This window comes from Coregonus lavaretus (assembly GCF_964263955.1).
Source record: "Coregonus lavaretus genome assembly, contig: HAP1_SCAFFOLD_5766, whole genome shotgun sequence".
Taxonomy (NCBI): Eukaryota; Metazoa; Chordata; class Actinopteri; order Salmoniformes; family Salmonidae; genus Coregonus; species Coregonus lavaretus.
The window spans coordinates 2,501-15,000 of NW_028160541.1; the positions used below are offsets into that span (position 1 = coordinate 2,501).

The 12,500-nt window shown below is 49.2% G+C and overlaps 1 protein-coding gene across 1 annotated transcript in view; it reads left to right on the forward strand.

Annotated features, from left to right (window-relative positions):
* Positions 1 to 12,500, forward strand: part of LOC311121689 (WD repeat-containing protein 19-like) — a gene marked incomplete at both ends in the record, with an annotated part of 33,467 nt that overhangs the window by 2,012 nt on the left and 18,955 nt on the right. The window contains 6 exons of the mRNA XM_084196147.1: positions 1,002 to 1,111; positions 1,846 to 1,903; positions 2,355 to 2,495; positions 5,651 to 5,733; positions 5,894 to 5,977; positions 12,039 to 12,185. Of these exons, the coding sequence (XP_084052273.1) occupies positions 1,002 to 1,111; positions 1,846 to 1,903; positions 2,355 to 2,495; positions 5,651 to 5,733; positions 5,894 to 5,977; positions 12,039 to 12,185 (623 nt within the window). The remainder of the gene's footprint in view (positions 1 to 1,001; positions 1,112 to 1,845; positions 1,904 to 2,354; positions 2,496 to 5,650; positions 5,734 to 5,893; positions 5,978 to 12,038; positions 12,186 to 12,500) is intronic.

A 12,500-nucleotide genomic window follows, 5' to 3' on the forward strand; every position in this document is an offset into this window, starting at 1 on the left:
CCAGGGCACAAAAACAGGCACACAGGAGAATACTCCTGTCGATACACAATACACAAGATCCACCGAGCTTCACTAACCTCCACAATAAACAATCACCCACACAGACAAGGAAGCAGAGGGAACACTTATACCATGACTAATGAGGGAATAAGGACCAGGTGTGTGTGTGATTGAAGACAAGACTAATGGAGTGATGATAAATGGATCGGCAGTAGTTATAGTAAGCCGGTGGAGGGGAGGCAGCCTCGGCAGAAGTCGTGACATTGTCCATTGTGTGTATAATTGAATCAGGTTTGATAAAATTGAATCAGGTTTGATAAGACGTTGTGTGTGTGTGTGTATAATTGAATCAGGTTTGATAAGACGTTGTGTGTGTGTATAATTGAATCAGGTTTGATAAGACGTTGTGTGTGTGTGTATAATTGAATCAGGGTTGATAAGACGTTTGTGTGTGTGTGTATAATTGAATCAGGTTTGATAAGACGTTGTGTGTGTGTATAATTGAATCAGGTTTGATAAGACGTTGTGTGTGTGTGTATAATTGAATCAGGGTTGATAAGACGTTTGTGTGTGTGTGTATAATTGAATCTGGTTTGATAAGACGTTGTGTGTGTGTATAATTGAATCAGGTTTGATAAGACGTTGTGTGTGTGTGTATAATTGAATCAGGGTTGATAAGACGTTTGTGTGTGTGTGTATAATTGAATCTGGTTTGATAAGACGTTGTGTGTGTGTATAATTGAATCAGGTTTGAAAAGACGTTGTGTGTGTGTATAATTGAATCAGGGTTGATAAGACGTTTGTGTGTGTGTGTATAATTGAATCAGGTTTGAAAAGACGTTGTGTGTGTGTATAATTGAATCAGGTTTGAAAAGACGTTGTGTGTGTGTATAATTGAATCAGGTTTGAAAAGACGTTGTGTGTGTGTATAATTGAATCAGGTTTGAAAAGACGTTGTGTGTGTGTATAATTGAATCAGGTTTGATAACACTGTGTATTAGATGAGGAGGGACCTACAGCATTGGGACAGTGCTCTGATGCTGGCTAAGAGACTGGCTGAGGACCAGATACCTTTCATATCAAAGGAGTACGCTGTTCAACTGGAGTTCATGTGAGTTACACACAAATACACACACATACACACACAAATACACACACATATACTTTTAGTTTTATATAATGTTCTAGTTTTTGATTTCTCTCTCTCTCTCTCTCTCTCTCTCTCTGTCTCTGTCTCCCTCCCTGTCTCTGTCTCTGTCTCCCTCTCTCTCTCTCTCTGTCTCTCTCTCTCTCTCTCTCTCTCTCTCTCTCTCTCTCTCTCTCTCTCTTTCTCTCTTTCTCTGTCTCTCTCTCTGTCTCTCTCTCTGTCTCTCTCTGTCTCTCCTCTCTCTCCCTCTCTCTCTGTCTCTCTCTCTCTCTCTCTATGTCTCTCTCTCCCTCTCTCTCTCTCTCTCTCTCTCTCTCTCTCTGTCTCTCTCTCTCTCTCTCTCTCTCTCTCTCTCTCTCTCTCTCTCTCTCTCTCTCTCTCTCTCTCTCTCTCTCTCTCTCTCTCTCTGTCTCTGTCTCTGTCTCTCTCTCTGTCTCTCTCTCTCTCTCTCTCTCTCTCTCTCTCTCTCTCTCTCTCTCTCTCTCTCGCCCTCTCTCTCTCCCGCCCTCTCTCTCTCTCTCTCTCGCCCTCTCGCCCTCTCTCTCTCGCCCTCTCTCTCTCTCTCGCCCTCTCTCTCTCTCTCGCCCTCTCTCTCTCTCGCCCTCTCTCTCTCTCTCTCTCGCTCTCTCTCTCGCCCTCTCTCTCTCTCTCGCCCTCTCTCTCTCTCTCGCCCTCTCTCTCTCTCTCTCTCTCTATAGTGGAGACTATGTGAATGCTCTGTCTCTCTATGAGAAAGGCATAACCCACAACAACAAGGTAAGTCACTACTATCCTCTGCAGTGTGGGTTGTAGTTTTTTTTCTTCCATACAAGCTTTATTTTCTGTATCAAAGGGGTTAAAACCTCCCACCCTCTCTCTCTCCTCCCACCCACTCGCTCTCCTCCCACCCTCTCTCTCTCCTCCCACCCTCTCTCTCTCCTCCCACCCTCTCTCTCCTCCCACCCTCTCTCTCCTCCCACCCTCTCTCTCCTCCCACCCTCTCTCTCTCCTCCCACCCTCTCTCTCCTCCCACCCTCTCTCTCTCCTCCCACCCTCTCTCTCTCCTCCCACCCTCTCGCTCTCTCCTCCCACCCTCTCTCTCTCTCCTCCCACCCTCTCTCTCTCTCCTCCCACCCTCTCTCTCCTCTCTCTCTCTCTCTCTCTCTCTCCTCCCACCCTCTCTCTCCTCTCTCTCTCTCTCTCTCTCTCTCTCTCTGTGTGGTTCCAGGAGCATGATGAGGCATGTCAGGGGGGTGTGGCCAGGATGTCAATCAGGATGGGTGACATCAGAAGAGGCGCTGCCCAGGCCATCTCTCACCCCAGCAGAGGCCTGAAGAAAGACTGTGGAGTTATACTGGAGAACATGAAGGTATCTGTCTATCACTCTCTACCCTCTCGCCCTCTCTCGCTCTCTCGCCCTCTCTCTCTCTCTCTCGCCCTCTCTCTCTCTCTCTCTCGCCCTCTCTCGCCCTCTCGCCCTCTCTCGCCCTCTCGCCCTCTCTCTCTCTCGCCCTCTCTCTCTCGCCCTCTCTCTCTCTCGCTCTCTCGCCCTCTCGCTCTCTCGCTCTCGTGCCCTCTCGTCCTCTCTCTCTCGCCCTCTCTCTCTCTCGCCCTCTCTCTCTCGCCCTCTCGCCCTCTCTCTCTCTCGCCCTCTCTCTCGCTCTCTCGCTCTCTCGCCCTCTCGTCCTCTCTCTCTCGCCCTCTCTCTCTCTCTCTCTCTCGCCCTCTCGCCCTCTCTCTCTCTCGCCCTCTCGCCCTCTCTCTCTCTCGCCCTCTCTCTCTCGCCCTCTCTCTCTCTCGCCCTCTCGCCCCCTCTCTCTCTCTCTCGCCCTCTCGCCCTCTCTCGCCCTCTCGCCCTCTCTCTCTCTCTCGCCCCTCTCTCTCTCGCCCTCTCTCTCTCTCTCGCCCTCTCTCTCTCTCGCCCTCTCGCCCTCTCTCTCTCGCCCTCTCTCTCTCTCGCCCTCTCTCTCTCTCTCTCGCCCCTCTCTCTCTCGCCCTCTCGCCCTCTCTCTCTCTCGCCCTCTCTCTCGCTCTCTCGCTCTCTCGCCCTCTCGTCCTCTCTCTCTCGCCCTCTCTCTCTCTCTCTCTCTCTCGCCCTCTCTCTCTCTCGCCCTCTCGCCCTCTCTCTCTCGCCCTCTCGCCCTCTCTCTCTCTCCTCGCCCTCTCTCTCTCTCTCTCGCCCTCTCTCTCTCTCGCCCTCTCTCTCTCTCGCCCCCTCTCTCTCTCGCCCTCTCTCTCTCTTCTCGCCCTCTCTCTCTCTCGCCCTCTCGCCCTCTCTCTCTCGCCCTCTCGCCCTCTCTCTCTCTCGCCCTCTCTCTCTCTCTCTCGCCCTCTCTCTCTCGCCCTCTCTCTCTCGCCCTCTCTCTCTCGCCCTCTCTCTCTCGCCCTCTCTCTCTCTCGCCCTCTCTCTCTCTCGCCCTCTCGCCCTCTCTCTCTCTCGCCCTCTCTCTCTCTCTCTCGCCCTCTCTCTCTCTCGCCCTCTCGCCCTCTCTCTCTCGCCCTCTCGCCCTCTCTCTCTCTCGCTCCTCTCTCTCTCTCTCTCGCCCTCTCTCTCTCTCGCCCTCTCTCTCTCGCCCTCTCTCTCTCTCGCCCTCTCTCTCTCTCGCCCTCTCTCTCTCGCCCCCTCTCTCTCTCGCCCTCTCTCTCTCTCTCGCCCTCTCTCTCTCTCGCCCTCTCGCCCTCTCTCTCTCGCCCTCTCGCCCTCTCTCTCTCTCGCCCTCTCTCTCTCTCTCTCGCCCTCTCTCTCTCTCGCCCTCTCTCTCTCTCTCTCGCCCTCTCTCTCTCTCGCCCTCTCTCTCTCGCCCTCTCTCTCTCTCTCTCGCCCTCTCTCTCTCTCGCCCTCTCTCTCTCGCCCTCTCTCTCTCGCCCTCTCTCTCTCTCGCCCTCTCGCCCTCTCGCCCTCTCGCCCTCTCTCTCTCTCTCGCCCTCTCTCTCTCTCTCTCGCCCTCTCGCCCTCTCTCTCTCGCCCTCTCTCTCTCTCTCTCGCCCTCTCTCTCTCTCGCCCTCTCTCTCTCGCCCTCTCTCTCTCGCCCTCTCTCTCTCGCCCTCTCTCTCTCTCTCTCGCCCTCTCTCTCTCTCGCCCTCTCTCTCTCGCCCTCTCTCTCTCGCCCTCTCTCTCTCTCGCCCTCTCGCCCTCTCGCCCTCTCTCTCTCTCTCGCCCTCTCTCTCTCTCTCTCGCCCTCTCGCCCTCTCTCTCTCTCGCCCTCTCTCTCTCTCTCTCGCCCTCTCGCCCTCTCTCTCTCGCCCTCTCGCCCTCTCTCTCTCTCTGTCTCTGTCTCTCTCTCTCGCCCTCTCTCTCTCTCTCTCTCGCCCTCTCTCTCTCGCCCTCTCTCGCCCTCTCGCCCTCTCTCTCTCTCGCCCTCTCTCTCTCTCGCCCTCTCTCTCGTCCTCTCTCTCTCTCGCCCTCTCTCTCTCGCCCTCTCTCTCTCTCTCTCGCCCTCTCTCTCTCGCTCTCTCTCTCGCCCTCTCTCTCTCGCCCTCTCTCCCTCTCGCCCTCTCTCTCGCTCTCTCTCGCCCTCTCTCTCTCTCTCTCTCGCCCTCTCTCTCTCTCGCCCTCTCTCTCTCTCTCTCTCGCCCTCTCGCCCCCTCTCTCTCTCTCTCGCCCTCTCTCTATCTCTCTCTCTCGCCCTCTCTCTCTCTCTCTCGCCCTCTCTCCCTCTCGCCCTCTCTCTCGCTCCCTCTCGCCCTCTCGCCCTCTCTCTCTCGCCCTCTCTCTCTCTCTCTCGCCCTCTCTCTCTCTCTCTCTCTCGCCCTCTCTCTCTCTCTCTCTCTCTCTCTCACCCTCTCTCTCTCTCGCCCTCTCGCTCTCTCTCTCTCTCTCTCTATGAAATAAACAATAATATTAACAGTAAACATTACACTCAGAAGTTCCAAAAGAATAAAGACATTTCAAATGTCATATTATGTCTATATACAGTGTTGTAACGATGTGCAAATAGTTAAAGTACAAAAGGGAAATAAATAAACATAAATATGGGTTTAGGAAGTGCAGCTCAGTTTCCACCTCATTTTGTGGGCAGTGTGCACATAGCCTGTCTTCTCTTGAGAGCCAGGTCTGCCTACGGCGGCCTTTCTCAATAGCAAGGCTATGCTCACTGAGTCTGTACATAGTCAAAGCTTTCCTTAAGTTTGGGTCAGTCACAGTGGTCAGGTATTTTGCCACTGTGTACTCTCTGTTTAGGGCCAAATAGCATTCTAGTTTGCTCAGTTTTTTTGTCAATTCTTTCCAATGTGTCAAGTAATTATCTTTTAGTTTTCTCATGATTTGGCTGGGTCTAATTGTGTTGCTGTCCTGGGGCTCTGTGGGGTCTGTTTGTGTTTGTGAACAGAGCCCCAGGACCAGCTTGCTTAGGGGACTCTTCTCCAGGTTCATCTCTCTGTAGGTGATGGCTTTGTTATGGAAGGTTTGGGAATCTCTTCCTTTTAGGTGGTTGTAGAATTTAGCGTCTCTCTTTTCTGGAGTTTGATAATTAGCGGGTATCGGTCTAATTCTCCCTCTCTGTCTGTGTTGTTGTGTTTCTGCAGCAGTTCTCTGAAGCAGCTCAGTTGTATGAGAAGGGACAGTACTATGACAAGGCTGCCTCAGTCTACATACGCTGCAAGAACTGGTGAGACACACACACACACACACACACACACACACACACACACACACACACATACATACATACATACATACATACAGTGTATACACACACACACACACATTATACCCGTAGGTGTAACCCTTCTCACATACTCTCTCTGATATTTACAACCTTCTCTCAGGTCTAAAGTAGGAGAGTTACTTCCTCAGGTCTCCTCTCCGAAGATCCACCTGCAGTACGCCAAGGCCAAGGAGGTGGACGGCAAGTAGGGACCATCTCTCTCTCTCTGTGTTTGTGTCTGGTTTAAGGAGGCGGTGTGAGGGACTGGGATAATATTGTGTTTGTCAGGTTTAAGGAGGCGGTGTGAGGGACTGGGATAATATTGTGTTTGTCTGGTTTAAGGAGGGGGAGTGAGGGACTGGGATAATATTGTGTTTGTCTGGTTTAAGGAGGCGGTGGGAGGGACTGGGATAATATTGTGTTTGTCAGGTTTAAGGAGGCAGTGGGAGGGACTGGGATAATATTGTGTTTGTCTGGTTTAAGGAGACAGTGTGAGGGACTGGGATAATATTGTGTTTGTCAGGTTTAAGGAGGGGGAGTGAGGGACTGGGATAATATTGTGTTTGTCTGGTTTAAGGAGACGGTGGGAGGGACTGGGATAATATTGTGTTTGTCTGGTTTAAGGAGGGGGAGTGAGGGACTGGGATAATATTGTGTGTGTCTGGTTTAAGGAGGGGGAGTGAGGGACTGGGATAATATTGTGTTTAAGGAGACAGTGGGAGGGACTGGGATAATATTGTGTTTGTCAGGTTTAAGGAGGCGGTGTGAGGGACTGGGATAATATTGTGTTTGTCAGGTTTAAGGAGGCAGTGGGAGGGACTGGGATAATATTGTGTTTGTCTGGTTTAAGGAGACAGTGGGAGGGACTGGGATAATATTGTGTTTGTCAGGTTTAAGGAGACAGTGGGAGGGGCTGGGATAATATTGTGTTTGTCAGGTTTAAGGAGACAGTGGGAGGGACTGGGATAATATTGTGTTTGTCAGGTTTAAGGAGACAGTGGGAGGGACTGGGATAATATTGTGTTTGTCAGGTTTAAGGAGACATTGGGAGGGGCTGGGATAATATTGTGTTTGTCTGGTTTAAGGAGACAGTGGGAGGGACTGGGATAATATTGTGTTTGTCTGGTTTAAGGAGACAGTGGGAGGGACTGGGATAATATTGTGTTTGTCAGGTTTAAGGAGGCAGTGGGAGGGACTGGGATAATATTGTGTTTAAGGAGACAGTGGGAGGGACTGGGATAATATTGTGTTTGTCTGGTTTAAGGAGACAGTGGGAGGGACTGGGATAATATTGTGTTTGTCTGGTTTAAGGAGACAGTGGGAGGGACTGGGATAATATTGTGTTTGTCTGGTTTAAGGAGACAGTGGGAGGGACTGGGATAATATTGTGTTTGTCTGGTTTAAGGAGACAGTGGGAGGGACTGGGATAATATTGTGTTTGTCTGGTTTAAGGAGGCGGTGGGAGGGACTGGGATAATATTGTGTTTGTCTGGTTTAAGGAGACAGTGGGAGGGACTGGGATAATATTGTGTTTGTCTGGTTTAAGGAGACAGTGGGAGGGACTGGGATAATATTGTGTGTGTCAGGTTTAAGGAGGCGGTGTGAGGGACTGGGATAATATTGTGTGTGTCTGGTTTAAGGAGACAGTGGGAGGGACTGGGATAATATTGTGTTTGTGTCTGGTTTAAGGAGGCAGTGGGAGGGACTGGGATAATATTGTGTTTGTCTGGTTTAAGGAGACAGTGGGAGGGACTGGGATAATATTGTGTGTGTCTGGTTTAAGGAGACAGTGGGAGGGACTGGGATAATATTGTGTTTGTCTGGTTTAAGGAGACAGTGGGAGGGACTGGGATAATATTGTGTTTGTCTGGTTTAAGGAGACGGTGGGAGGGACTGGGATAATATTGTGTTTGTCTGGTTTAAGGAGGCAGTGGGAGGGACTGGGATAATATTGTGTTTGTGTCTGGTTTAAGGAGACAGTGTGAGGGGCTGGGATAATATTGTGTTTGTCTGGTTTAAGGAGGCAGTGGGAGGGACTGGGATAATATTGTGTTTGTCTGGTTTAAGGAGACAGTGGGAGGGACTGGGATAATATTGTGTTTGTCTGGTTTAAGGAGACAGTGGGAGGGACTGGGATAATATTGTGTTTAAGGAGGCAGTGGGAGGGACTGGGATAATATTGTGTTTAAGGAGACAGTGGGAGGGACTGGGATAATATTGTGTTTAAGGAGGCGGTGGGAGGGACTGGGATAATATTGTGTTTAAGGAGACAGTGGGAGGGACTGGGATAATATTGTGTTTAAGGAGGCGGTGGGAGGGACTGGGATAATATTGTGTTTGTCAGGTTTAAGGAGACAGTGGGAGGGACTGGGATAATATTGTGTTTGTCAGGTTTAAGGAGACAGTGGGAGGGACTGGGATAATATTGTGTTTGTCTGGTTTAACGAGACAGTGGGAGGGACTGGGATAATATTGTGTTTGTCTGGTTTAAGGAGACAGTGGGAGGGACTGGGATAATATTGTGTTTGTCTGGTTTAAGGAGGCAGTGGGAGGGACTGGGATAATATTGTGTTTGTCAGGTTTAAGGAGACAGTGGGAGGGGCTGGGATAATATTGTGTTTGTCAGGTTTAAGGAGACAGTGGGAGGGACTGGGATAATATTGTGTTTGTCAGGTTTAAGGAGACAGTGGGAGGGACTGGGATAATATTGTGTTTGTCAGGTTTAAGGAGACATTGGGAGGGGCTGGGATAATATTGTGTTTGTCTGGTTTAAGGAGACAGTGGGAGGGACTGGGATAATATTGTGTTTGTCTGGTTTAAGGAGACAGTGGGAGGGACTGGGATAATATTGTGTTTGTCAGGTTTAAGGAGGCAGTGGGAGGGACTGGGATAATATTGTGTTTAAGGAGACAGTGGGAGGGACTGGGATAATATTGTGTTTGTCTGGTTTAAGGAGACAGTGGGAGGGACTGGGATAATATTGTGTTTGTCTGGTTTAAGGAGACAGTGGGAGGGACTGGGATAATATTGTGTTTGTCTGGTTTAAGGAGACAGTGGGAGGGACTGGGATAATATTGTGTTTGTCTGGTTTAAGGAGACAGTGGGAGGGACTGGGATAATATTGTGTTTGTCTGGTTTAAGGAGGCGGTGGGAGGGACTGGGATAATATTGTGTTTGTCTGGTTTAAGGAGACAGTGGGAGGGACTGGGATAATATTGTGTTTGTCTGGTTTAAGGAGACAGTGGGAGGGACTGGGATAATATTGTGTGTGTCAGGTTTAAGGAGGCGGTGTGAGGGACTGGGATAATATTGTGTGTGTCTGGTTTAAGGAGACAGTGGGAGGGACTGGGATAATATTGTGTTTGTGTCTGGTTTAAGGAGACAGTGGGAGGGACTGGGATAATATTGTGTTTGTCTGGTTTAAGGAGACAGTGGGAGGGACTGGGATAATATTGTGTTTGTCTGGTTTAAGGAGACAGTGGGAGGGACTGGGATAATATTGTGTTTGTCTGGTTTAAGGAGGCAGTGGGAGGGACTGTGATAATATTGTGTTTGTCTGGTTTAAGGAGACAGTGGGAGGGACTGGGATAATATTGTGTTTGTCTGGTTTAAGGAGACAGTGGGAGGGGCTGGGATAATATTGTGTTTGTCTGGTTTAAGGAGACAGTGGGAGGGACTGGGATAATATTGTGTTTGTCTGGTTTAAGGAGACAGTGGGAGGGACTGGGATAATATTGTGTTTGTCTGGTTTAAGGAGACAGTGGGAGGGACTGGGATAATATTGTGTTTGTCAGGTTTAAGGAGACAGTGGGAGGGACTGGGATAATATTGTGTTTGTCTGGTTTAAGGAGACAGTGGGAGGGACTGGGATAATATTGTGTTTGTCTGGTTTAAGGAGACAGTGGGAGGGGCTGGGATAATATTGTGTTTGTCTGGTTTAAGGAGACAGTGGGAGGGACTGGGATAATATTGTGTTTGTCTGGTTTAAGGAGACAGTGGGAGGGACTGGGATAATATTGTGTTTGTCTGGTTTAAGGAGACAGTGGGAGGGACTGGGATAATATTGTGTTTGTCTGGTTTAAGGAGACAGTGGGAGGGACTGGGATAATATTGTGTTTGTCAGGTTTAAGGAGACAGTGGGAGGGACTGTGATAATATTGTGTTTGTCAGGTTTAAGGAGGGACTGGGATAATATTGTGTTTGTCTGGTTTAAGGAGACAGTGGGAGGGACTGGGATAATATTGTGTTTGTCTGGTTTAAGGAGACAGTGGGAGGGACTGGGATAATATTGTGTTTGTCTGGTTTAAGGAGACAGTGTGAGGGACTGGGATAATATTGTGTTTGTCTGGTTTAAGGAGACAGTGGGAGGGACTGGGATAATATTGTGTTTAAGGAGACAGTGGGAGGGACTGGGATAATATTGTGTTTGTCTGGTTTAAGGAGACAGTGGGAGGGACTGGGATAATATTGTGTTTGTCTGGTTTAAGGAGACAGTGTGAGGGACTGGGATAATATTGTGTTTGTCTGGTTTAAGGAGACAGTGGGAGGGACTGGGATAATATTGTGTTTGTCTGGTTTAAGGAGACAGTGGGAGGGACTGGGATAATATTGTGTTTGTCTGGTTTAAGGAGGCAGTCTGAGGGACTGGGATAATATTGTGTTTGTCTGGTTTAAGGAGACAGTGGGAGGGACTGGGATAATATTGTGTTTGTCTGGTTTAAGGAGGCAGTGGGAGGGACTGTGATAATATTGTGTTTGTCTGGTTTAAGGAGACAGTGGGAGGGACTGGGATAATATTGTGTTTGTCTGGTTTAAGGAGACAGTGGGAGGGGCTGGGATAATATTGTGTTTGTCTGGTTTAAGGAGACAGTGGGAGGGACTGGGATAATATTGTGTTTGTCTGGTTTAAGGAGACAGTGGGAGGGACTGGGATAATATTGTGTTTGTCTGGTTTAAGGAGACAGTGGGAGGGACTGGGATAATATTGTGTTTGTCAGGTTTAAGGAGACAGTGGGAGGGACTGGGATAATATTGTGTTTGTCTGGTTTAAGGAGACAGTGGGAGGGACTGGGATAATATTGTGTTTGTCTGGTTTAAGGAGACAGTGGGAGGGGCTGGGATAATATTGTGTTTGTCTGGTTTAAGGAGACAGTGGGAGGGACTGGGATAATATTGTGTTTGTCTGGTTTAAGGAGACAGTGGGAGGGACTGGGATAATATTGTGTTTGTCTGGTTTAAGGAGACAGTGGGAGGGACTGGGATAATATTGTGTTTGTCTGGTTTAAGGAGACAGTGGGAGGGACTGGGATAATATTGTGTTTGTCAGGTTTAAGGAGACAGTGGGAGGGACTGTGATAATATTGTGTTTGTCAGGTTTAAGGAGGGACTGGGATAATATTGTGTTTGTCTGGTTTAAGGAGACAGTGGGAGGGACTGGGATAATATTGTGTTTGTCTGGTTTAAGGAGACAGTGGGAGGGACTGGGATAATATTGTGTTTGTCAGGTTTAAGGAGACAGTGGGAGGGACTGGGATAATATTGTGTTTGTCAGGTTTAAGGAGACAGTGGGAGGGACTGTGATAATATTGTGTTTGTCAGGTTTAAGGAGGCGGTGGGAGGGACTGGGATAATATTGTGTTTGTCAGGTTTAAGGAGACAGTGGGAGGGACTGGGATAATATTGTGTTTGTCTGGTTTAAGGAGACAGTGGGAGGGACTGGGATAATATTGTGTTTGTCTGGTTTAAGGAGGGACTGGGATAATATTGTGTTTGTCTGGTTTAAGGAGACAGTGGGAGGGACTGGGATAATATTGTGTTTGTCTGGTTTAAGGAGACAGTGGGAGGGACTGGGATAATATTGTGTTTAAGGAGACAGTGGGAGGGACTGGGATAATATTGTGTTTGTCTGGTTTAAGGAGGCAGTGTGAGGGACTGGGATAATATTGTGTTTGTCTGGTTTAAGGAGACAGTGGGAGGGACTGGGATAATATTGTGTTTGTCTGGTTTAAGGAGACAGTGTGAGGGACTGGGATAATATTGTGTTTAAGGAGACAGTGGGAGGGACTGGGATAATATTGTGTTTAAGGAGACAGTGGGAGGGACTGGGATAATATTGTGTTTGTCTGGTTTAAGGAGACAGTGGGAGGGACTGGGATAATATTGTGTTTGTCAGGTTTAAGGAGACAGTGGGAGGGACTGGGATAATATTGTGTTTGTCTGGTTTAAGGAGACATTGGGAGGGACTGGGATAATATTGTGTTTGTCAGGTTTAAGGAGGCGGCTCAGGCCTATGAGAGTGCCAGGGACTGGGACAACGTGATCCGGGTGTTGCTGGAACACCTCAACAACCCCGAAGACGCTGTCCGCATTGTCAGGGAGACGCAGAGCATCGACGGGGCCAAGATGGTTGCCAGGTGGGGACGGACAGACAGGCAGTCAGGCAGACAGTCAGGCAGACAGTCAGATAGAGCTAGTCAGACAGAGACAGTCAGACAGAGACAGTCAGACAGAGACAGTCAGACAGAGACAGTCAGACAGAGACAGTCAGAGACAGTCAGACAGAGACAGTCAGTCAGAGACAGACAGAGACAGTCAGTCGGTCAGAGACAGTCAGTCAGTCGGTCAGAGACAGTCAGTCAGTCAGAGTCAGTCAGTCAGTCAGAGACAGTCAGAGACAGTCAGTCAGTCGGTCACAGTCGGAGACAGTCAGTCAGTCAGAGACAGTCAGT